The 25,396-nt window shown below is 46.1% G+C and overlaps 1 protein-coding gene across 1 annotated transcript in view; it reads right to left on the reverse strand.

Annotated features, from left to right (window-relative positions):
* Positions 1–25,396, reverse strand: part of LOC138515896 (alcohol dehydrogenase 1A-like) — a 369,185-nt gene that overhangs the window by 102,915 nt on the left and 240,874 nt on the right. Inside the window, exon 8 of the mRNA XM_069630659.1 lies at positions 19,150–19,288. Within this exon, the coding sequence (XP_069486760.1) occupies positions 19,150–19,288 (139 nt within the window). The remainder of the gene's footprint in view (positions 1–19,149; positions 19,289–25,396) is intronic.

Consider the following 25,396-nt stretch of genomic DNA (forward strand, 5'->3'; position numbering starts at 1 on the left):
TGGATCGGTTTAAGAGATTACCCTTCATTCCTCAGTACCCTTTGAAGGTTTACCATGAAAGGACCGAATTTGAAACATGACCAAATTTCTTTTTCTTCTAATAATGTGGCGGGAGCTCCCCCACACTTCCCCCTCATCCCTCTTCCTTAACTTTACTTTAATTTATTTATTTGTAGTGCGCAACCGTAAACCAGTGGGCATGAGGGAGCAAGCAAAGACAGACACAAACAGATAACACAAGCAGTCCAGGTTAACAGGAGAGCAGTCGGGGAGCAGAGAGATACTAGAATTGAACTGAATATCGGAACAAACAGGTCTTGAGCTCTTTCTTAAATGAAGTCAGAGAGGACTAGCCTCGAAATGAGGAGTAGAGAATTCCATAATACGGGAGCGGCTCAGAAGACGGCTCCTCCCTGGACCTTCTTGGTTTTACATTTTGGTAAGAAAAGGTATTTTGGTTGCTGGACTTCAGACTTCTGTAGATAGGTTTGTCCCTAACATGATCTTGGAGCTAGGAGGGCATAGTACCCAATCGGCATTTGAATCTGATGACTAATAGCCTGAAGGTAATACGCGCTTCCACAGGGAGCCAGTGGAGTGAGCGTATAGCCTCCGTTACATGGGAGCGCGAGGCCAGACCGATGACAACTCTAACTGCGCCATTTTGGACCACTTGGAGTCTATTGATGGTTGCTCTGCTAACTCCTGCCAGGAGACTGCAACAATTGTCAATTTTGGCCCCTATTATTGCCCACGCAATGGCTTCCGCATTGTCTTGTGAGATGAACTAATACCCTTGCCTCATCTCAGACATATATTTTAATTAAAATGACCAGATATTTTGTTTAAAAACTAAACAAATTCAGTCATTTCTTTCTCAGTATTTTTGTATTCTATCATTTATACGGATAGCCTCTTTGAAGCATGAAGTTGAAGCAGTCATTGAATCACTTCTGAGCAAAGGAATTATTGTCCCTACTAGCAGTCCATGTAACACTCAGGTCTTGCCTGTGAAAAAGCCAGGGAAGTCCACTTACCATTTTGTTCAAGGTTTGAGAGCTGTTAATGCAGTTGTAGTCCCCCCCCATTGCCTGCATTCCCAAATCCTGTAAGCATTCTCTCGTGTATTCCTCTCGATGCCACACATTTTATGGTAGTGAACCTTCTTTGTTCCGCCTTGTTCTCAGACCCCTTAAGGATAGCCAGTACTTATTTTTATTTTTAACATGAAGAAGTCGACCTGGACACGGCTGCCCCAGGGGTAAACTGAATGCCAACATCCTCTTTTCACAACAATGAAAGTGAGATTGAGAGGATACAAGGTTACTTGGGAAGTTTGTTCTGGTTCAAAGCGTAGATGATTTGATGAGTGCATCAGCATCATACAAAGCCTGTAAGCAGGACACTAAAGTACTGCTGACTGCCCTAACTGAGATGGAGCATAATGCTTCCAAACAGAAGTTACAGTCATGCAAACAGAGAGTTCATTACTCAGGACATGACATTATGGAGGGTTATTGGCTGATATCCTCCTGTCTGAAAGAGGTGGTTTATAAATTTGTGAAGCATCAGATGTTGACACACATCCAAGCATTTTTAGGGGTAGACAGTTACTGTCGAGAGTGGATATTAGACTATGCAGAGATAGTTAAACCTCGACAGCAATACACAAGAGTGAATACAGTGTAGCCATTGCAATGGACTCCAGAAACAGAGGAGGCTTTTAGAAATATACAATTATGCTTGACCGAAGCTAGCGCAGTAGGAGTGCCTGCTTACAAAAAGGGTTTTACATTGTATTGTCATGAAAGGGATAGATTTGCTTTGGCGGTGCTTACCCAGAAACATGGCATCCATTGTAGACCTACTCCATACTACAGCAAGGAGCTAAACCCTGTGGCTACATGAATGCCACCTTGACTGAGATCAGTAGCTGCAACCACTTCAGCAGTAGAACAGAATGAGAATGTTGTACTCTGGTCTCCACTAGAGGTAGACATTTCTTGTGCAGTAGTTTCTCTACAATTAAAAAATAAAAGACACAACATATGCCCATTTCCAGAGCGAGTAAAGATGAAATAATTCTTCTGAACTCCTCTAATACTACTCTGACTAGATGCTCTGTGTTGAAGCCTGCCTCCCTGCTCCCTAACACTCAAGGAGAGGCACATGATACTATCCCACATGACTGTGTTGCAATCACTGATTGCTGCTGCCTACTACTGACCTTACTAATGTACCCTTACCTGAACCATATTTGGTATACTTCGTGGATGGCTCATGTTACAGGTATCAGAATGGAAAATTAAATGTGTGGTATGCAGGGTGTCCCCCGGGTGATGTAGTGCAGAGTGGAAGGCTGCCCAAGGTCACCTCACCCATGGGGCAGAATTGATAGCATTTACTAGAACTAGTTGTTTAGCTGCACAAAAAATCGTTTAATATCTTTACTGATTTACGGTGTGCTCTTTAGGCTTCTTGAGTTGGCCACGTCTTTGGATTTTTAACATTAACAGGAACCCCTATAAAGAATGGTCAGTATGTGCAGTGTGGTAGGTCAGAAGGAGACAGACATGTAGGTGCAATTTTTAAAAGGTTTATTGTAAAATAATAAAGAAAATGCCTAACTTTCCCTATTCTAAGGTTAATACCTAACTCTAACCAAACTAGGGTGGTCGTCGTCAGCACTGAAGTCCAAAGTAAAGGTGTGTCCTCCGTTCAAAACAAAACTATGCTGACCCTGCCACTAAGGAAAAACTAAAGTCTAGGAGAATGACATCCCTTCTCCTGGATCAGCTTTCTCAATTCAGGTCCTTGGTTTATTATTGAATCCTAAGATAGTTCTTAGTTATCTTTTGTACAATTTCATACATTTATTTAAGGGGACTTTCCCAGTCTTCGGGCTTCACCTTCCCCTGATGTTGAGGGATCTTCCTGATTAAAGTTCCTAGTCTTTGTTTTTGGTTCTCCTGGTCTTTCTTGGATGTTGATAGCATATTTCATTCTCTGACTCTCACCTTCTTGCTTAATCACTTTCCCATTACGGTAATAACGGTAATCAAGTTTTGGCTCTCACTTTATTGGATGTGTAGGATGAACTCGGGGGGTGATTTTCACTGCTTTGGTTACGGCTCTCCTTACTGGTATGAGTAGGGTATTCACTGTTCTCGTTCTCACTCTCCTTGATACCAGGACAACTATTAGTCTAGTATTTACTCTCACACTCCTTGGAACTGGCACGAGTATGACTATCCCAGTGGTCATTCTCACTCTCCCTGACACTAGGATGATTATTAGTCCAGTATTTATTTTCACTTTCCTTGGTACTGGGACGAGTATGATTAGCCCAGTAGTTATCTCCACACTTCTTAATACTGGGACGAGGAGGAAGTAGTTAGAAGTTAATACTGGGATGGGCATGCAGGGTCCCAGAGTGATCTTCACTATTCTTATGCTTTTGCCAAACACTGGGACAAGTATGCAGAGTCCCTGGTTGATCTTCACTCTTCTTATGTTTATGCCAATCATCGGGACAAGTATGCAGAGTCCCTGAGTGATCTTCACTCTTTCTATGCCAATCACTGGGATGAGTAGGCCTACTACAATAGTTATACTTTTTTTGTAATTAATTGAATATAATCCTGCAACTCGTTACATGTACTGTGCTACCCAGGTCTCCCACTCTCCAGGTTACCTGTGGTGTATTAGGACCACGTCATCGGGTCAATGTTCACCTTTTCCACTTCTCCGTAGTTTGTCAGAACAATTGTGTCCTTGCTTCTTCTTCTGTAGACACTCTTCTGTCTTTCTCTCTGTGTGGCGTTGGAAAAGGTTTCGACTCCCCCTCCTGCTCGTGCCCCACTCTTCTGTTGCGGTTACCTCCTGCAACCTTCGTCGGGCTGAACCCTCTACCTGATAGTAGTTGTAGCTCAGGCACTCTCCATCCACAGTTTTCCTCCAATCTTCCTTGCGCACCCCCCGGGACAGTTATCTGGCTGGCAGACACTCTCAACTCTGCCCACAAATAGTGCAGCTCGGCCACCCCTTTCTTCCAGCTGCTTACCACCATGGGAAACAGCGTTCGCTCCAGAGTATCAGATTCCCTGTGTAAGGAAGGCATGGTATCAATAGTAAGAAAGACACAAGTGACCACAGTTCAAGGGTGTTTATTGAACTTAACAAGGGTGTGACAAACGCCCATCTAATCCTAAATCTACAGATCGGAGCAAGCTACGATCATCAAAAAATAATAATGCAGTCCTAGTGGAGTCTCGTCAAAAGAAAAGGGCCTATACTAAAAAAAATACTATTGCCAATCCTTACTTATGAACACAAATAGTGTGGGGTTGTGTACTTGAAAAAGAAAGAAGTGTTCACAAAATGATATTTCTGGATGCTCAGGCCCTTGGCTTCCCTTCCCCACGTTTTCAGCTTGGGAAAAGGCGGTTCACTCGAGCATAGCACACTCTTGGGATTCATTCGGCACGAGGACACAGTTTCATTACCAGCATCAGTACCTTCTGTCCCCAAGTCTCTTAAGTTATCAAAGTCTCTTGATTCAAAAGGCCTGATGTACCAAAACAAATAAAAAGTTCCTTTCTTCTTACAAGTACTCAAGTTAGGTGATTCACTCTTCGCCCTGAATCCCCCTCAGTCGGGCTCAGATGCTTTTTTAAACCACAATCATTACTTTGGATCCCCCTCTTTCGGGCTCAGATCCCCTTCTCCAATGTTCAGAGAATATTCTTTCTCGGGTGACTCACGGTTCACACTGGATCCCCCTTAGCCATGCTGAGATGCTTCCTTTTACACAATTAGTCTCCCTCAGCCGGGCTCAGACCAATTGCAGTTGTTATTAGCCATTGAAGACTTTCGAATGTGCACAGGGTGTAGCTTGACCCGTTGCAGGACCACTTTGATTTCATAGTTCACAGTTCACATTTGCCGCCTCTCAGTTGGATACCTAACAGAGACCTTCGAATGAGCACCCATGTGGTGCCGGAACACTCTGTATATGGTATCTAACTTGGCTTCAAAAGTTGGGGGGTTCAGCCAACATGGAGGCACACACATAGCTCAGTTACAAGGAACTGAGCTATGCGGTCTAGTCTTTTGGGTGTGGCAGGCCTGGGACTACTTTACCTGGACTACTTTGGGTGTGGCAGGCCTGGGACTATTTTACCTGGACTACTTTACTTGAGACTATTTAAACCGCACCCAAACAGCAGAACATGCTTTGCGTTATTCTGCTGTGGGCAGCGTAACACACACTGTGTCCAGTTCTTTGATGCCAGCAAACCAAGGACCTGCAGAGAGAGAAAGAACACTACGAAACTTACCTGGAACAGTATCCTGTCTTCAATCCACCGCCGACTTCAGTTCCACTCACCTAGAGGTACGAACTCCATTACCCGGCACCGCATGCATCCTGGAATACCATAACCTGGAAAGAGGAGAAAGAAAGACAGCATTAGTAAGTGTTTACTTACGTTTCCTCCCGAATGAAGAAAGGCACACAACTCTTACCTGGGTAGTCATCTCCTGGTCAGTATCATTGCTGGAACATTACGGCGCTCGGCGAGGAACATCGCAACCTGCAAAGAGAGAAAAGACACAGGTTAGCAATATAAAAGGCGAAACAGCGCCGCGCATCGTGCATTACTCACCGGACAGCATCGTGCACACCGCACTTTCGCCTACCAGCCCATGCTCATCTTCAAACTGCATGACAAAACCAAAATACCTTTCCATACCTAAAAGGAAAGAAGCAAGACATTATTATACGAACTAAGAGGAACATAAGAACTGCATATAAAGACTGTAAAGCAGCAAACATATGGAGTCGCAGCAGGCCTAGATTCCCACAGGGGGGGGGCTTGCACCAGTGAAGTAACTTGGTCGCTGCTCGCCCCCCACATCTACGCGCCCCTGCCATGAGGAGCAGGACGGAGAATCCACCTTTTACAATATTAAGGTGAGGAGAGGGCCCAAGGGGGAGGAAGGAGTAGAGGCCAAGGGAGGTGGGAAAACAAAGACAATCTGGTATTGAATCCAGCTCTCCTATATTGCAGACCCATCTTTAACCAGAGGCCTTACCAAGGGACCAGTAGAGGGTTTGAGAGTGCAAATCATCCAACCAGGGCTGGGTGGCGTCCCCGTGGATACCAGGTGAGCGTATCAGGAAGTCAGTTGTGTGTAATGATCAGTAATCGCCTAACTCTGGGACATGTCAGGTGTACAGCGGCTCGAGTGTTAGTCTGTTTTCCCCCACAGACAGTTGTCTGTGAGAAATTGTTTGTGTTTGGAAAGGGGGAGGGGGGTTTGAGTCCTTACTTATCCTACCTGGTAGGATGAGATGAATTTGTTACAGGGAAGGGGATCCCGCATCTCGCCATCCGGTGCCCCACTTCCACACCCCTAAGAACCACCATCCAGGTGATCCTCCCGCACTGGTACACCCCCAGGAACTAGATGCAAAAGAGATGGCTGTGTCCTGGCCACCTGGATGACAGATCCCTGGGGACTAGTGGGTGAGACACCTTCAGGTTTCTTACACCTGTACAGCTGATTGAAAACTCCTGCGTCTTTCTCGTCTTTAACCATAGTCCTCCTTTCCTTTTTATAATTCCTTCTGGTTTATCCCCAGTGCATGCTCATAGTCCTTCTCTTGTATCGGAGCTGTAAGGAACTCATGGTGGCAACAGTAAAGATAGACAAGTGATCACAGTTCAAGGGTGTTTATTAAACTGTAACTGCAAGGTGGAAAAAACACAAACTAAATCTAAGATGGGAGTAAGCTTCGACCATCAAATGAAAAATAAGGCTGTCCTCGTGGCGTCATGTCAAAGTAAAAATGCCTATACTAAAAAAAACTATTTCCAAATCCTTACAACAAATTACAGAAAGAGTGTGGGATAGTGTTTTCAGTAAAGAAAGAAGTGTTCACAAATAATAAGTCAGGATGTGATTGCCAGGGATCTCCCTTCCCCATGTATTCACCACTGGACAAGGTGGGTCTCCTGAGCGCAGCACACACTCGAGCTTGTCCAGCACGAGCCGACAGTTCCCCTCCAGCTATAAGGTTCTTCGATGGTTAAAGTCTCTTGCCATTGAGGGCCTGATATTTTCAACAAACACAAAGTTCTGTTCCACATATGGCTTAGGGTGACGGTTTCACCCCTGGGTCCCCCTCTTCCGGGCGCAGACCTCTCATAAATTGTATTGCACAACTCAAACAGTTCCTTTCTCAACAAACTTTGGGTGATGGCTTTTCACCCCTGGATCTCCCTCTTTCAGGTTCGGACCCCTTTTCAATTGCCAGGCTCCCTCCTTCGGGTTCACTCTTGCCAACTGTTACAAACCAGTTCACTGTGGGCATCCCTCCAACGGGTTCACTCCTGTCAATGCAATGTTCATGGAACTTCAGATTTCTTCTCCTCTTGTTAGCATCCCTATGCCGGGTTCACTCTTGCCAACCTTTACAACGTACTGTTCGTGTACTTTTCATACCATGCAGGATTTGTTTCCCTTAGTTTTCCCATCATCTGCGGTCAAAGACTTTCGACTGTATGGAGGATTTGACAAGACCCCTGTATGACCACTTTGAGCCCTCCCGCCTTTCCCTATGTCCTTCTGGTTACTGTAGTTCAATAGCAGGGTAATTGCCTAGCGTTTCTCGAGTGAATACCCACGTGGTGTTTGATACTGATATGCTGGCTTTCACCTTTTATTATATCAACAGTTCTTTGTTTATTCAAAGTTCAATTAGCCCCTTGCTACCTTCGTTCAACACAGTTCGGTTTCTTTATCGGTTCTCCCCTAGACTCACAGGCTGTGATGAACTGCTTTGCTTTCTTGTCTGTAGAGTCAAGGCCGGTACCATTGGGCAATGCGTCTCTCCTTAGCTTGGCTGTCAGCGGATTAGGTGCCAGGTCACCGTTGACATATTCTGCAAATGACCCAATGTAGACATGAATAGGGAAATGTGTTGGTGCACGTCTCGTGAAGAAAATTAAAAACTGAAAAAATTGCCATTATTGAGCAGGCTGTTAGAGGCATATACACAATATATGACCCAATGCAGATACGAATAGGGAAACGTGATGGTGCACGTCTGGTAAAAATGAAAAACAAAATGAGGAGAGGAGAACCTCACTAGAGTAGGGTTCGATGTGGCACTTAAATGCGAGATGAAATAGGAAGTAGCAATGCATTGCAACAGGGTGAACGGTTAGGCAATGGTTAACCCAACCACTTTTGTTTGATCTCTAGCTTCTCTTGTAGTTGAGAACATGCGTATTCCGCGTGGAACGGTCAAAACACAGAAGCCATCACTAATTATTGGTTCTGGATAACAGCACCACAGATAGAAAACTGTGGACAACTTGGACACTTGGAAAATGTTGCCTAAAGATTGGAAGTAAGTGTAGACATTGCATTTATACTATGAAGGGTCCTCCACTGGATGCAATACTATGAATTGTTTGAAAATTTGAAAACGAGAGGTAGTTGTTTGCTCACCCTCTGCCTTTGTCGAACAGGTGTTGCTGTGAACAGGTTTAATCACTGGAGCACTGAGGATTGACTCCACGGTTTACACTACCCCCATGATGTAATATTTGAGGGGAGTATGAATGTGTATAATTATGAAAGAATTATACTCATAATTGGTTTTTGATGTAACAATAATGAGGTTGGTTGGATCCATTTGTTAATAACGGTGTACTGTTTGTATTTTAGTGTTTGAGCGGACATCTCCTACTCCATAGTTCTAAGGGTGAGGCGTCACTGGAGCCCCGCCATTGTCCTGAAGAATGTTGGGCAAAGAGAGGGCAACATCAGAAGCCCAAATAACCAACTGAAACACGTGTAGACTAGTTGACAAGCTGATTCGTCTGTTTAACAAGGAGACACATTTGTAATGTAGAAGGGTGTGATGGAATAAGTTGTATTAATGTTGATGGTTTTATAGAGTTTATAACCTAGGTAAACATACACTTTGTGGTGATCTTTGTTAATGAGTGAATGTGAATGTATGGTGGAGTGAAATGAGTGATGTGTGATTTATGTTCAAATAGAAATGTGTATTGTTTTTTTAATAGAATACAGTACGATGTTTTTCAAATATGACATTATGTAATAAATTCGATGTTTTTGTAAAAATTGTGTAAAATAGTTTTTTCAACCTCATAGCTCTGGTCCAATTTTGTTGTTTACCATATTGTATTGGGGTACAATAACAAACAGTGGTCTGATTTAATATTATTCGGAAGCCTAGATGTCAATGGGTGAGGGCCGTTGGGAGTTCCTCTATAGAACGTGAGTCCTTGTTCCCTGTGAGATACTGCTTACCACCCTAGGGGGAATATTGCCTAGCGGGCACACCTCCCTAGCCTCACAATGAGATGGCCAGAAGCCTTGCTACTGGTGTTTAATATGGGAACTATTCCAAACAGGAAAACAGGGCTCACAGTCCCTATGAAGTGTTATACGGGAGTACTATGTGATTTACCTGAATCTCCAACTGTTAGGGCTGTGTCTAATGACTTGCATCCGACAGATGATAAACTATTATGTGAAGTCTTTAATCTTCTCTGTTAATCTTGCCCACAATCATGTTAAACATGCTCTGCCAAAACAACTTGTCCTTGGTCACTCCTTGCAGCCCGGAGGCCCAGTCTTTACTAAAGTCCATCAGCTGAAGTCTACTTTGGTGCCAGATGTAAGGAGCACTCTTTGGTCCTCCTGACATCAAAATCAGAGGTCAAACTGCAGGGACATACGACATGGCTTCATATATCCCAATGGGGCCCAAAAGGGCATTATCCCTAGTAAATTGAAGTATTGAATATTTGTGTCCTGCCCTTTTGCCCTATAGTATTATATTATTATCTCTGCTGTATCGAATGTGTCTGCTATAGAGCCTGCAAAGAACTATAATTTGACTAGTATGCTTACTACTTCTGTGATCAAAAGCTGGCTGTGGTATAAAAAGTACTACATGCCCACTGGCAAAGGGGAAATTGTAGACTAGAGGGTGCTTAGCAATGTGATGTTGAATTGTGGTTAGAGTTTATCCAACAGCCAGCTGAGTGCCCATTTGGAATTGTTCTTTAGCCATGTGAAGCTCACCTTAATTGGATAAGAGATGAGGAGTGCTTTCAAGCATTTAGTACTGCGCCACAGACCACAGCCGTAGCCCCAATGCCTGAAGTATTTACTAAACCTAAGCTTGCAATAAAACCCAAGTACCTGATAGTACAATGGTGACAACAAGGAAGCAGAGATGGTAATGGAAATGAGACTACAGATACATAAAATGTACCCTTTGGCAAGCATAGGTGTGTTATAAGGACAGTGTAGGACTGAAGACCTGATTATGTCATTAGGTAGGAGTTCTGGGTGCTACGTGCAGTTAGAATTATATTTGTTGACTATACTAGATTCCAAGAATGATACTCAGATGATTACAATCTGCTCAGATTTTTCAAATGCTTTTTGTTGCTTTACTAGAGATCTAGAGAATAGGCCTTGTACAATGATTCAACATTTGACGTCTCCTGAGGTCAATATAAGGGAGTTTATGAAGTGTACGTAGCTAAAGTCTTTGGTACGATACAGTGTCTAATTTAGATAGGTCAGGGTATAGGTATCTTGTTTTGAATTCCACATTGGCGACCATCATGTTTACTGTGCCCTTGTCTGGCTTTCAGGATAGCACACATTTCCCCAACTGCTGTGAGGGCATGGTGATCCATCGCCAGAAGCAGAATGAGGCGATGCATTGATGATGACAGAAAATAGAAGTAGTGGATAAGATATGGAACAGGGCTAATACAGTGTTTGCAGCTTTGGGTATCTCTAAGGGGCAACATTGAGATGAAGCAACAAGGCTTATATGTGGGTTAGAGGTTTCCAATGCCAACACGAACATCAGCGAGCTGCAGTTATAGGCACGCTCCGCCATTGGACTAGAGAAGCCTTGATAAAGAGCAGGCTGACAGCAGGAATTTAACCACAGTGCGATATGGCGTGCAAAGTGGTGTAGGATTACCTGAACTCTGAGCTGTTTTCCAACAGAGAAGATGTGTGACAACAGCTGGCCGAGTTTGCTGGGAAACATTTCTGGAATACTACAGTACCTCTGGTCTTGGAGAAACTTTTGGCAATATAGCAGTTCGTACTGTGCGCTGCAAGACTGCACCTTCACAGCTAAGGGCACAATCAAAGTTCTATGGGCCCCAGTTAGCAGAGCACTGACCGGTTTGTGGCCAGGATAAAATTGGAAGTGGATGACACACGGTGAGGTGTGGGAGGTGAAACCACTGGGTTACATTGCCGATACCTAACTTCTGCCCCAGGAATAACTCTTGATTTGTGGTTTGGAGTTGGCTCCACTTTGAACCTGTTACAATAATTTGGACTGGGACCAAATATTGTTAGTAGGTAATAGAATATGCTGGGAAGGGGAGACATTAGGGTTCACTCTGACAGGTATGAGACCACTTATGGGCAATGATAAGACTAGTTTTAGCACCCGAAACCGATGTCCACCTCATAGCTCACACAGAAACCAGACAGTTTAATATATTTTGGCTGGCAGTAGAGAAGAGATTAGCTGAACTCCATATAGATTTACTGAAAGAAAGGCCAACATTGGAGCCTATGATGTTTGAAGCGACCGAAAGGGTTTAGTTGGAGATTAGGAAGATAACTAACATACAGAGAAGCTTGTAGGTAACAGAGGAAGTGTTTAGTGAGCCTTTGAGATAGCCCATTGTTCAGCCACTCTGTGTACTCCAGAGGACATTGTTTGTGCAGTTCAACTAGAAGTTTCCGATCAACCTTACATTACCACCACTGTGTGCATAACTATCTTCCTTTTTGTTTTGGCAGGAATTGTGTCTTGCTATTGTAGATATTACAGTAGGAATGGTCCAGTTGTAATCAACACAGCGCCCTCCAAATTGGCTCCCTTTTAGCTCGACCACCGGGTTGTATGGCTTTGTCATGTTCGAAGTTTATAAAGAGACTGACGCACTCAAGCAGAAGGAGTACATACTAATGTGTGCCATTACTTGTAATTATCAAAGACAGTGAAAAGAAAACTAAAAAGTGTACAATATCTATAGGGATATCTTTCTAGGCCTTTTGGAGATTCCCTTTGCAAAAGAAAAAAGCAGAATTCTGAGAAGGTACAGTGTTTAGGAGAATTTAGTTTTAGATACGCGGACTGGGTAAAAGGGGTTCTGTCTATGTTGATACTCTCCTTGCTGTCTTTCAATGAAATTAAACGATGGAACAGTAGTCGCCTCAAAAGGTGTGTGGGGAGGTGAGTCTGTAAGTCTATAAATGGTATTTGCCTTCACCACGCTTACACGTCCCTGGACCGAGCGTTTATTATTTTCCTTTAAATCAACTGTTAAGCTGAACTGAAAGAGCTCCATCACGCAACGCCCGATGTCATGAAGATAAACAGACTTTCAAGGATATCCTTTGTTTTGGGGAAGTGGGAACAATGTGCCAGAAGGCCTACATAAGACACTTCGAAAATATGGGATTTCGGGGGTAAAGGGCTGCCGACCGGGAGGCAGAGCAAGTTAGTTGGGTCAGCAGGGTTAGGATGAGATGCTATTTGTTTTCTTACAAGATCTCGAAGATAATAAACCTTTGCCTGTTCATTCTCTGAAACCTAACCTGGTTGGGTTTCAATTATGTTCATAAATATCTGGCAAAGAAATCACATTAATATTGGCTTATGGTACTTACTGCAATTGTTTTTTTAAAAAAAACTTTTATTTTCATTTCCAAAACATACAACAACAGATGACTCACCCCCCACCCACCCCCCTCCATCCCCCCCGCCAGAGGTCGCTCTCGGAGTATTTTAAACACGTTACGCCCGAAATAGGTCCAGAATTCTAATATTGTGCGGGCACCACTGCACCATATAGTCCGATTGGAGGTATTCCAAAACTATTCCCCAGTCTTTTTCAAAGCATTCATTCCCCCTTTCATGGAATATGACAGTTTTTCCATCGTAACTAGTGTCCAAACCCTTTGCAGCCAATTAAAGATCAGAGGGGGATTTGAATTCTTCCAGTTCTGGGCTATGGCCGCCCAAGCCGCTATCAGCAGGCCCATAAAACATCTCCAATGGGCCTTGCAGTGTCCCTTGGCTGAAGCGTCCTTAAGGGCGCACAACCACACTCTCTCCCCCATAAGTGCGGTCTTCGGAAAGATCCTCTGAAGTTGCAACTTTACATCCCCCCAGAAGCCTTGCAGCTTGTCACACTCCCACCAAACATGCTTCCAGGTACCCACTCCTCCACATTCACTCCAGCACTGATTGGAAACACGAGGATACATCACATGCAATCTTTCTGGGGTCAGATGCCATTGCATCATCACCTTCACCCACATTTCCCTCATCTGCACTGAGCGTGTCAACCTCGGAATATCACCCCACAGCGCTTCCCAGTGCTCTCTAGCGATGGGGTCCCCCAGGGTCTGTTCCCATTTTCTCATATATGACCAGCTAACTTTTTCATCATGTCCAACAATCAACCTGTATAGGGTGGACACTAGTTTCCTAGTGCCTGGGTTGGTTATCGCAAAGGTCTCAAAATGCGTGAGCTCTCGTGTGGACGCCTGTTTTATCGGGGGGGAACTCAGCCAATGCTTCAGCTGCTCATATTTGAATCTATCTGCCTGTTTAATCTTAAATTTTTCCACACATTTCTCAAAGGATAAGACTTCTGACCCATCCATCATTTCCCCTATCATCGTGCATCCCGCACGTTCCCAATCTGAGTACGCATCCTTCCCCATTCCCGGGTAGAAGTCAGGATTCCCAAACAGAGATGAAAGGACCTGGCACTGTTGATAGTACACCCCACTTTGTCAATTCGTCCCACACTCCAAGGGGGGCTTTCATTACCGCACTCAGTCGTAGGTTAACATGCCTATGCCGAGTGTCTTTCCATAAGAGTTCCCGAAGGGGAGTCCTAGCTACTGCCCGGTCCTGTTCGGCCCACACCTTCAGCTGCTCCTCCCCCAACCACTCCTTGAGCACCCACAGCTGCGCTGCCTGGTAATACTTATAAAATGCGGGAGGGCCAGCCCACCTTCTTCCACTGGGGCCGTTAACACCATCCTCGAGGTCCTCAGGGTTTGCTACTCTCTTCAACTCCCCCATGTCCCTCGCCAAGGGGAGAACCACTGACTTACTCCTGTTAATCTTTAGGCCCGCCAGTGCCACAAACTCTTCTAATTCCTTAATCACCTCTGGGAGAGTACGGGCCGGATCCCCCAAAATCATCATCAAATCATCAGCATAAGCGACCACTTTATGTTGCCTCCCTGCCATCACAATCCCCTCTATCACACTTGACTCCTGTATTCTTGTTAGCAGCGGCTCTAGAGAAATGGCAAACAGCAGTGGTGACAGGGGGCACCCCTGTTTGGTGCCTCGGAAGAGGTCGACCCTGTCTGTGATCTCCCCATTAACAGCTATCCGGACCGAGGGAGTGTTGTAACTGGCTTTGATCATTTTGAGGAAGTTGTCTCCAAAACCCATGCGCTCTAATGTTTTAAAGAGCATTGACCATTCCACCTGGTCGAATGCCTTTTCGGCATCGACCGCTAGAAGTGACGCAGGGATACCCTGAATACCCTCTTTATCCACCAGATGTGCCATGCGTCTAAGGTTATCATGGGTCTGCCTGCCTGGGATGAAACCCGATTGATCCGCATGGATCCCTTCAGGAAGTAACGGAGATAATCTAAGGGCCAGAATTTTAGTATAGATTTTAGCGTCATGGTTTATCAGGGCAATTGGACGATACGAGCTAACAGTGGTCGGGTCTTTTCCTGCTTTATGAAAAACGACCACCTTCGCCTCGTTCATTGTCTGAGACACAGTACCCTCTTCTCTGAAGGAGTTATACAACTTAGTTAGAAAAGGGACCAAGACGTCTGCGTACTTCTTATAGAAGGCCGCCGTGAAGCCATCAGGCCCCGGGGCCTTACCCGTCTGCAGACTCTGAATAGCTTGACGCACCTCCTCCTCCCTTATTTCGCTATCCAGCGCATCCCTATCCTTCTCAGATATTTGTGATAGAGGGAGAGAGTCAAAGTATCTGTCCTGATCGACCCCGTTGGGACGCTCGGTGGTGTACAAATCTGTATAAAAAGTTCTGAACTCGTCTCCTATATCAGTAGTTGTGGTGAGCCTTTCCCCCTGTTTATTATAAATTGCCCTGATCGTCCCCTTCTGCTGCTGTGCGCGCAATTGTCTCGCGAGCAGTTTATCCACTCTATTAGCTTTAGCATAGTACCAATGTCTGAGGTGCAGAAGAATCATCTCTGCTTTTTTCGTGCATAGTACGTCTAGCTGCCCCTGCACGTGCCTCATAGCCCTTCTCAAAGATAGTGTCGGATTTTTGGCACATTCCCGTTGTATGTCTGTTAGTTTATTTTCCAGTTCACTTTCCCAAGCCACCCTCTGCTTGTCTTTGGTCGCTTTCTTTTCAATAAACTGCCCTCTTATAATCGCCTTTAGGGTGTCCCAGACAACTCCCAGCCTGACCTCCCCCGGATCGTTGATGGTTAAAAACTCCTGAATCTTCCCCCTGATTTCTTCTCCCAGTAGCGGGTCACGCAGGACCCCCTGCGGGAGTCTCCATCTCCACAATCCCGAGTGCCTGTGTGGCAGTTTCACCTCCATGGACAAGGGGGCATGGTCAGAGATCGAAATTGGCCCAACTTCTATGTCCAAAATATGCCCCAACAGTCCTGTCGTCACCCAAAGGTGATCTATTCGTGACATTGTGTCATAGACATGTGAGTAGTAAGTAAAGCCACTTTGTTGAGCATTGCGCTCTCTCAACACGTCTACCAGTGACAGGTGATTCATTAACTGCCGGAGGCGTTTTTAAGGGGCCCCCAGTCCCTGACTGCCACCTGAACTCCTATCTACGGTCGGGTTCCAGGCCAAATTTAAGTCCCCCCCAGAATAATTTCCCCCTCTGCATAGCCCTCCAATTTCCCAACCACCTCCCTCAGAAATCCGTCTTGCCCCGTGTTTGGCAAATATATAGTTGCTAACGTGCAGCGAAGCCCATCTATCAATACCCTTGCAAACATATACCTCCCCATCTTATCCGTCAGCGTTCCGAGAAGGTGGACATTATGGACCGTTTACGGACCGCTATCAGTACCCCTGCCTTCCTGTCCTGAGTATTAGACTGTCCCAACAGGTCATATCCCTTTATGCTCAATTTGTTTTTATCCCGCGACCTAATGTGGGTCTCTTGCAACATAATAATGTCACCCCCGTCCCTCTTCAGGAAACCCTCTACCTTTTTCCTTTTAACCAGGTGATTAAGCCCCCTTACATTAAATGCTAGTATCCGCAGTTTACCCATTAGTCTAATATCCTGATGGAGGCCCATCACCCGTTACCAGCCTGCTCCGAACTCCCCTCCGGCGCCCCAGCCCCTAACTCCCCCACCCCCCTCCCATGTGGCTCCCCAACTCTCAACAGCTATCCCCCTCCCACCCCCTCCGCCCCACCCCCCAACTTCCCCCAAACAACCAGAACAAACCCAAAAAGGGACCAGGTATCTAACACGGCTAGGGCGTCTCGCCCTTCGCCCCCGACCCCCTGCATACTCGGGTATAACTGCGCGGGGGATCCTAAACCCTGTATTTACCTCTAGTGTTTGGATTCCAGTTCTGCAGCCCTCCTCCAGGCCGCCTTCCAGCGATCAGCGAACCACCGACGCCTGCCCAAAAATCCCCGTAAGGCACAACCTCATCAAGCCGGGGACCCCCAGGTCTCTTCAGAAAACATCATCAGGTCCCCCTCTCCTTTTCCCCCCTCTTTGTAATTTGCTCTTGTTCTGCACCGTTTTCCATCCGGACAGGTTTCTGCGACGGACCTCCCTCTCCTGGCGGAGATCTTCCTCATCACACGCTTCCTGAAGCCCCAAAGTCTGCAGGCCCACCTCACATGTTTGCACTCTCTTCTACTTGCCATTCCACATGAACAGAAGACCAAATGGAAAAGTCCACCTGTATCTAATGTCTCTAGCGTTTAATTCCTTAATCACTGGAGCCATTCTTCGTCTCTTCTGCAACGTGACCAGAGCAAGATCTTGGAACAATTGAATGTCCACTCCATTCATCCGGATATGTTCAATATCTTGTGCCTTCCTCAGGATCCTTTCCTTTTGCTGGTATGAGGTGAAAGCGACAAGCACATCCCTAGGACGCTCCCCTGGTTCGCCCCATCTCCTCGGGCCGACCCTGTGGACTCCTATCAATTCCCACTTCTTCCTCTCCGTCTGCACCCAGGATGTCCCCAAAGACCTCCTGAACGGCGGTGTGTAGGTCCTTATCAAGGACTGACTCGACCATGTTCTTGATCCGTATATTCGACCGCCGAGACCGGTTTTCCAGATCCTCACATAGTAGTTCCAAGTTGTGAGTGAGGGTGACAAGGTGGTCCTGTACCTCCCCATTCCTTTGGGTGTCCTCCTCTATGCCTTGAACTGTTCTCTCCAGTACATCTGTTCGTTCTTCCAGTTTGGAGACATCAGCTCTAATCTCCTGTAATGCTTTCTTCATGTCGTCTCTTAGGGAGCCAAATTGCTCCTGCACTGTGGACATGAATGACTCCTGTAGTTCCTTGAAGCAGGCGTGCAGCTCCTCCTTCGAGTTAGAGGCCCGTGATGGGGAGGCCCTTCCCGCCCGAATTTCCCTCGGACCAGACTCTTTCGGTTTGCCACCATCTCTGATGCCCACATCTGGACCAAGTTCAGGTCTTGCTTGGTAGCTATGGCTTGTGCATTGGGTGCAGCACTTTTCCCCCGTGACTTGAACATTCTGTGCGAGGAGGGGAGGGAGCCCGGCCCCCCATGAGTTTATTGTACAGGTCCTTTTTTCTTCCCACCTGCGGTCCCTCCTTTAGTTCCAAGACCTGTCGCCCGGAGCCCTGTTCTGGCCGGGCTCCAAAGTGTCGCCGCCTGTCTTAAGGGGGGGGGGCCATCTCTTATTGTAGGGGGGGATGCACCACCCCCGCCTTCCAGCACCCCAGTGGGGGGACTGTGTTCAACTCAGGGGGAAGGGGGGAGCACACCCCAGATCAGCCCCTCCTATCCGGCTGTCTGCCCCCGCTAGGGGGGGCCACTCAAGTCTCTCCTGCCCCACTTGAGCTGCCTTGGGCCAGTGGGGCTGTGCGACCCCCTCCGCCTCCTATTCCGGGCCCCCTCAAATGCGGCAGGCCCCTCCACCACCGCTCCCCTTCCTTATCTAGGGGCCGCTACGCGTCGCTGGTGTCTTCCAATTGGCATCCTCTCTCCAATGGATGTCCGTTCCTGTAATTGCAGTGTGCCCCTCCTGGAGCCGCTCCCCGCCTGGCCCCGCGGGTCTGCTACTCGGGGCGCTCGCGAGGACCGCCCGATGGCCGACCGCCACCGCTCCAATCGCTGATTGTAATGGGGGGGGTGGAGCTTTCCCAGCCCACCCCCTCGCGCGGGCCGATGCTCGGTACCGCAGCGCCGGCTCTCGCCGCGGGCCTCGCGTCCACAGCATCGCCGCCCCCGACCTCACCCCCTCCGCGGGGATGTTATAGTGTCTGAGGGAGGGGTGCGGGGGCCCACAATACCCTTCGGTGCAGCGGAGTGCTGTCGCCATGGCCACGCTGCTCCTCAGTAGCGTTGGGGGGATGGGCGCCCCCCTTCCCAGACTCGCACCTCCCGGGCCACACCGCCACTCCGCGAGTCCCCGGCACTGAGAGAACAGAGGGAGCCAAAGTCGGGTTGACTGCAGGTGGGTCACTGGCTTTATTGTTCCCAGTTATGCCGGCAGCCCAGCGGGAGACACACTTGAATACGTCTCTACACCACCGCCGCCATCTTGGAATCCCTACTCCAATTGTTTTTAAGTCTATTGTAATTTGTATAGTATTCTTGCATAAAGAATTGCTGTGAACTGAAAGAACTGAAAGACATCAGAAATAAACACATAAAAGGTATGCCGACTTTCAACCAGAATAACCTGGAAATCTTGGAAAAGAACAGCCGGTAAGTTAAGCATGTGTTTTTTTTTCTATAATCCTGCACATTATGCTGTACACTAACTCACCTCTGGCCTGATCGTAGCACTTCAAATCCTTCATTAATTTTTTCAAAAGGAAACGTGTGAGTCACCAACCCCGCCACATCAAATTTGTTTGCCATATAATCAGACACCAGCTTTGGCACGCTCTCTTTGCTCTTCCAGCCTGAAAAATAAAAAGGATATTAACATGAATGTGGAGGCACATTTTGAATACTATTGGAAAGACAAACAATTCAGGACTGTTGTGTTTTATACATTGTTTAGAAAACATTTGATGTGAAACCTGTCAAATCTACCATAGTTTTTTACTGTGCCTGTGAGTAGCTCTTGCTAATTCTCTATGATTCAGCTCTGCAGGGAACTTGGGAGAACATTAATTTCGGCCTGAATGTCTAAATACACCCACACTTGTGTGGCAACACATACACGGGAGAAGTTCAGCCCCATCACAATACCTCCAAGAGTAAATTTTGCCACTATGCAGATGAGGCTGATGCGGGTTGGACGAGAGTGAATGGCGACTCAAAGCAGCAGACAAACTACATAAATTCTGAAGCTGAGCCAAGGCATCGAGTTGCCGTTAAGTTGGATTAGAGCGGGTGCTCCGTGCGGTTCAAAGGCGGTGACAAGCGATGCATGTTGAATGGATCACCAGGAGCGGTTCGATGATTGAGTGAGGTTAGAAACAATGAGTACCACTGATTTGGGTTAATGAGCGACACCATGATCCAGTGGTTCTAGTCATGCTTCAACACAAAGTCCTGCCAGTGTTGAGAAATGCTCCTGGGCACTGTTGGTGCCTTCCATCTATTGTATTATTTTTTTCATGAATTACCCTACAAAACTGATTGCAAACTGCCTGGATTTTTAACCAATTTTTCACAGACAATGGGCTTCACTACACGGTAGGCGGTAAGGGTTTACCGGTACCGGTAAGGGCACCGGTACCGGTAAACCCTTACCGCCTTACTACGAGATCCCTTTGCGGGACCTGACCTTAACGGCTGGTTTTACCAGCCGTTAAAGTAGGGTGCCGCAAAGGGACCTTGGTGCAATTTGCGGTACCGTAATTAGCGCCTTCCCCATTCCCATTATGCCCTATGGGGGCACAAATGGGAATGGGGAAATGCCTTGGTGAATGGGGAATTACCACCCCCGCTCACCTTGGAGTAGGGCGGTAATTCCGCCATCCACCAAGGCGGACACGGCAAAATACCGGCGGCAACCATGGCGCTAATAGCGCCATGGTTACCGCCTACCATGTAATGAGGCCCAATGTGCTGCATAATTCCCCATTTGAACCTATTATTAGAAACATTTTCTCAGGGGTGGGGGAGAAGCCCTCGGACCATATTTGCTTGGTTTATGCGCCCTTGCTACAATCATTTGCTCTTGCAAATTTGTGGCAAATATTTACGCCCCACCAATTAAAAAATTCACCAGGCATCGCTGACATTTTGAAAATAAATATTACGTGGGTTCTTAGAACAAGCTTTATTTTTGGAAATCACACTGTGAAGTTTGGCTTTCTCTAATGTGCCATATTTGCAAAGGTAAGACTGAAGAGTATTATTTGTCTGTATAATCTAGACCGAGTGGATGCACCATCTTTTGAAGTTACTTTGGCTTAGATTTACCCATTTCTAAGTAAAATAGTTGGTATTAGATCATATTTTTCTGTATAGCACTTCATGTCTGACTCATGATACCTCCTACTTTTAAGCGCTGTAAAAATAGGTGTTATTTGCATGAAATGTAAGAGTACTACTTTACTACTAAATGATTACTTAGTGTATCAACCTTAGAAGGATGAAGGACTGATTCTGCCCTGAAGAAATATTAACATGGAAATCGAAGGCCAGCACTTGTCAGATGAGCTTTTAACTCGCTCAGCTATCCAACACGTAATGCTATTTAAAAATGTTTGCAGTTAAAAACCTTTTTAAGGATATCTACCCATCACCCTCTCATGCCTCAACCAATCCTTTTTAAAAGAAAATATAGGACTACTATTATCAGGTTTACTAGTGGGCCATGGCATCCTTACAGTACTTGTATTAGTGCTTTGTTAATAAGATACTTGTGTGTTGAAATCGTTTATTTCAGCAATGCCATAAAAAGTTTAGAAATTTGAAACAAGATAAAATGTACATTATACATCATGAAAACTCGAAAAGTCATACATAAGAATTTAAAAAATGTGCCCGAGCAGAGGCTAAATATTTAATTAGTTGAACTACATAGTTTTAACCCTTTGTTATTTTCAGCATCCTGTAGGCCGCAACAACAGACGTCGTTTGCCACTAACAAAATAATGGTCTTGAATATCGTCTCCTTACAGAAATATATAAGGGGCAGATACAAATAAAGTGCATAACATCTTCCACCATAGTGGTACAGAATGGATATTTATCTAGAGGATCCTTTTTCCATCGTTCAACAAGGTAATGAACCGGAAGGATTCCTATTCTAAACTTTATCATCAAAGTCTTATCTATCCTTTTACAAGGGATATCTAGATACAATTCCAATTGAAAAACACTTTTAAATTCTAAAAATTCTAGCGCCACCTTTTTTCCCGGACAATTGCACATCTCATTGAAAAACCATTTATCATACACCTTCCTCAAAACAGGTTTGTAATTATAACCCAACCAAAGAGGTGAGGAAGGTCTAACAATGTAGCCATAGTTTTGATAAATTGAAACCATGGAAGACTTGTTGCACCATTCTGATACAACTGGTCACTTATACCCTCCAGATATACTGCAAGTTCACTTGTATGCCATATTGGCAACCAGTATAGTAAGCGTGGCAGCTTTATCAGCCCAACTCAAATTTGATTGGTAAGATTAAGATTAATGCTTTAGCCTAGAATTTGGAAAGGGAATCCAATAAAGATGTAGGATGGAACATTGTGTCCCCCTTTTTAAACATTTGAATGATGACCGAACCTTGCCAACTTCTAGGGATTCTATTCCTCGCAAGAGCTTCATTAAATAATTTTGTCAGGAAAGAGACCCATTTTAGTAGCTCCTCAAAGAAATCTATTGGCAAGAAATCCAAGTCCAGCACTTTATTAGATTTCTACTGTGCTAAGGCAAGCTTTATCTCCCCTTCCATAAATTCGAGAGGCTCAAGAGCAGGCCCAGCTGATCCCAACTAAATAGAGCGCAGACCGGCAGATACGGTCTGCTTCCCACAATATTGTCATGATGCCTACCTCCAAGGTGCCAGACAAGACCCAGCTACCCCAGAGGCAGACATCATGTCTTCAAGGGAAGTCACAACAGCCTCAAGTAGGGGCTCTTTGGACTCAGTCCTGGTGCCTTTGGCGCCAGGCTCATATCGGGCCACAGTCCTGGCGCCATAAGCGCCAGGCTCATAAAAGGGGACTTTGTGTTAAAGGTGCTTAGTGTTAACTTACCTGATGCAGACCATGCTGCAACATCCAGGCCTTCTGAGGCCTGAATGGGACTACTTTATCTTTGGAACTACTTAACCACACGGGTGTGGTCAGGGGAGGAATACATACCTGAGAGGAAGGATACATACCTGGAACTACTTTGAAGGCTATTTAAGCCACGCCCAAGCAGCAACTCACGCTTTGCGTTGTTCTGCATCTAGCAGCTGGACGCTCACCGTGTTTGCTCCTGCATTCTGTCTTCTGCCACTCCTGCCAGCATCCTGGAACACCTGCAAAGAGAGAAGAGAAGAGAAAAGGGTAAAGAAGAGTCCTTACCTGCTAAATCCGCATTCCGGAGACATCTCGCCGACGGTCCTGAAAAGGAAGACATCCATTTAAAAGCACATTGCATCGATCGCTGCAGCGCCGCATCTCACTCACCTGTACAAGGTACCACCACGTTCTACAGCGACATCTGGACTCGCAGCCACATCACCGCGCCTATGGAGAAAAAGACAAGAATAAAGGTGAGAGGGGAAAGAAAACAAGGAAACCTTAATTTCCATTACAAAGCTTACCTGTTGGGTTATTCCAACTTCATTTCGGGTCGGTGCCGCATCCTGGCATTTCCGGACCCCAGCCCCTAAGGGGAAAAAGCGACATCAGCGTTAGTGGGCACATGAAAAGACGTTACCCAACGCCCATTAAAGACTTACCTGATTTCTTCTGGATTGATCTTTGTTTTGGGTCGGTGCCGCATCCAGGCATTTCCGGACCCCGGCCCCTATGGGGAAAAATAACAACAGAGTTAGTGAGCGCATTGATACAAGGACACAGAGCACTCTCATCAAGCTCACCAGAGTCTCATTCTTCGGTTCCACAGCTCTTCTCAGAATAGTTTCCGCACCTGAAAAAGAGACAACGAACAATTATTATTGCGGAATCATACTCATTAACAGAATCCTTACGGTACTATACCGGGAAAACAAAACTTGAACCCTCTACAATCAAAATCCCAGTGAAGTAACTGGATACAACGCGCCCCTGCATGAGAAGCAGGATGGAGAGCTCAACCTTTCAAACCCTAAGGTGAGACTTCACGTGGGGGGGTCGCAGGAGGGTTTCGTAGAGGGGTGAGAACGGAGCGGGAGGCTTATACTTTCTCCCGCAGATTGTTAATACTCCCTTTTCACATACAGAAAGATATTCCTGCGAGCCAGACAAGCCAGAATCGAAGGTCCGGTCCAGTCCATCTTCCGGGTCCTGCGCTTCACCATAGAAGAAGCAACAACACTCCAAACCAGACCTGCGCCTCCGTGGGAGTCAGGTGAGCGTAACAGAACGCGAAGCCTACCTACAATTTCCCACCCGGGCGCTATGGAAACTTCCGAGACAGACCAGCTGGCTCAGCTTTTGGGGGAATTAAGGGCAGAAGTACACTCCGCCCGCCAGGAAACTAATGCTCTCATAAGAGAATTAATCTTATCCAAGGAAAGAACGGATGACCTGGCCAAACGATTGTTGCAGGGTCAAGCAGGACAAACTCCTTTACCTAGTTCTGGGGGTAATGCCTTGTCAATGGTTTCGAATAACCCGGTACAAATCAATCTACCTGGAAACATGCCTTTGGCCCCGCCTGAACGTTTTGCGGGGGACCCCAAGAAATATGCCGTTTTTATGAACCAATGTCGCCTACACTTTCTATGCAGACCTGGGGCCTTCCCTAATGATCAAACCAAGGTAGCCTTTGTATTATCTTATCTCAGTGGCTGTGCTGCCGATTGGTCTGTTCTGTTGGTAAGTCAGGATGACCCAATTCTCCAGGATTTTCAAAGCTTCCAGGCGAGCATGGAAAGATTATTTGCTCGACACTCTCAGGGACAGGCCCTTGACAACGAACTACTATCCTTACGACAAGGTAACCAAGATCTCTCATCTTATATTGCCACCTTTAATAGGCTGGTTGTAGAAACGGGGTGGCCCGAAAATAAAAGGATCACACTATTTCATCGAGGCCTGCGCGGAGAACTTAAGGATGTTCTAGCTCAAATAGTAAATCCACCTCAAGCCTGCGCAGAATACATAGACTTAGTGGTCCAACTTGACCACAGACTGCAAACTAGAAAAGCAGATCGGTCCAAGTTCGAAACTCGATTGCTGATCAAAACTCACGCTAACCCTAAGAGTACCGACGTTTCAGAACCTATGCAGATCGGCGGTGTTAAAGGACCATTGACGCAGAAGGAACGAGAGAGAAGACGGCAAAAGCAACTATGTCTCTATTGCGGGGCTTCTGGTCACTTTCTACGAGACTGCCCGGTAAAGCCACCTAAGAAGGTGGTTGGAGCCACGGACAACAATTTAATAGAACCTGATTCGGGAAACGGTCAAGCCCGACAAGCGTAGAGGTCCGCTTGCCGAGCTTGAAAACAGACTCTTTGACCTCGCATTTTGTCATGCCAATGGTGCTCGTGGACCCTAAACAGCCTCAGCGGTTGCATGCTATAAAAGCATACATCGACAGTGGAGCTATTGGAAACTACGTAGATCGTGAATTGGCCTCGAAGATTAATCTTCCTCTCCGTCCGAAAGTTAACAAGGATGTCATTACTACAGTAGATGGAACCGAAATAGCCTCAGGGCCGGTAACACATTCCACTACAGAAATGACACTAGTGGGACAGGATGGACATCGGGAAGCAATTGTGTTCGATGTAATAGAGGCCCCACAATTTCAAGTAATTCTAGGAATCCCTTGGTTAGAAACACATAATCCTCGAATTGACTGGCGAGCAAAGAGAATAACCTTTCCTGATTGTGAACTGACTTGTTATCCAAGAAATCCAGATATGGGTCTGGCCACAA

The sequence above is a fragment of the Ambystoma mexicanum genome, chromosome 6q, assembly GCF_040938575.1.
Source record: "Ambystoma mexicanum isolate Mex_15411 chromosome 6q, UKY_AmexF1_1, whole genome shotgun sequence".
In the NCBI taxonomy this organism is placed as follows: Eukaryota; Metazoa; Chordata; class Amphibia; order Caudata; family Ambystomatidae; genus Ambystoma; species Ambystoma mexicanum.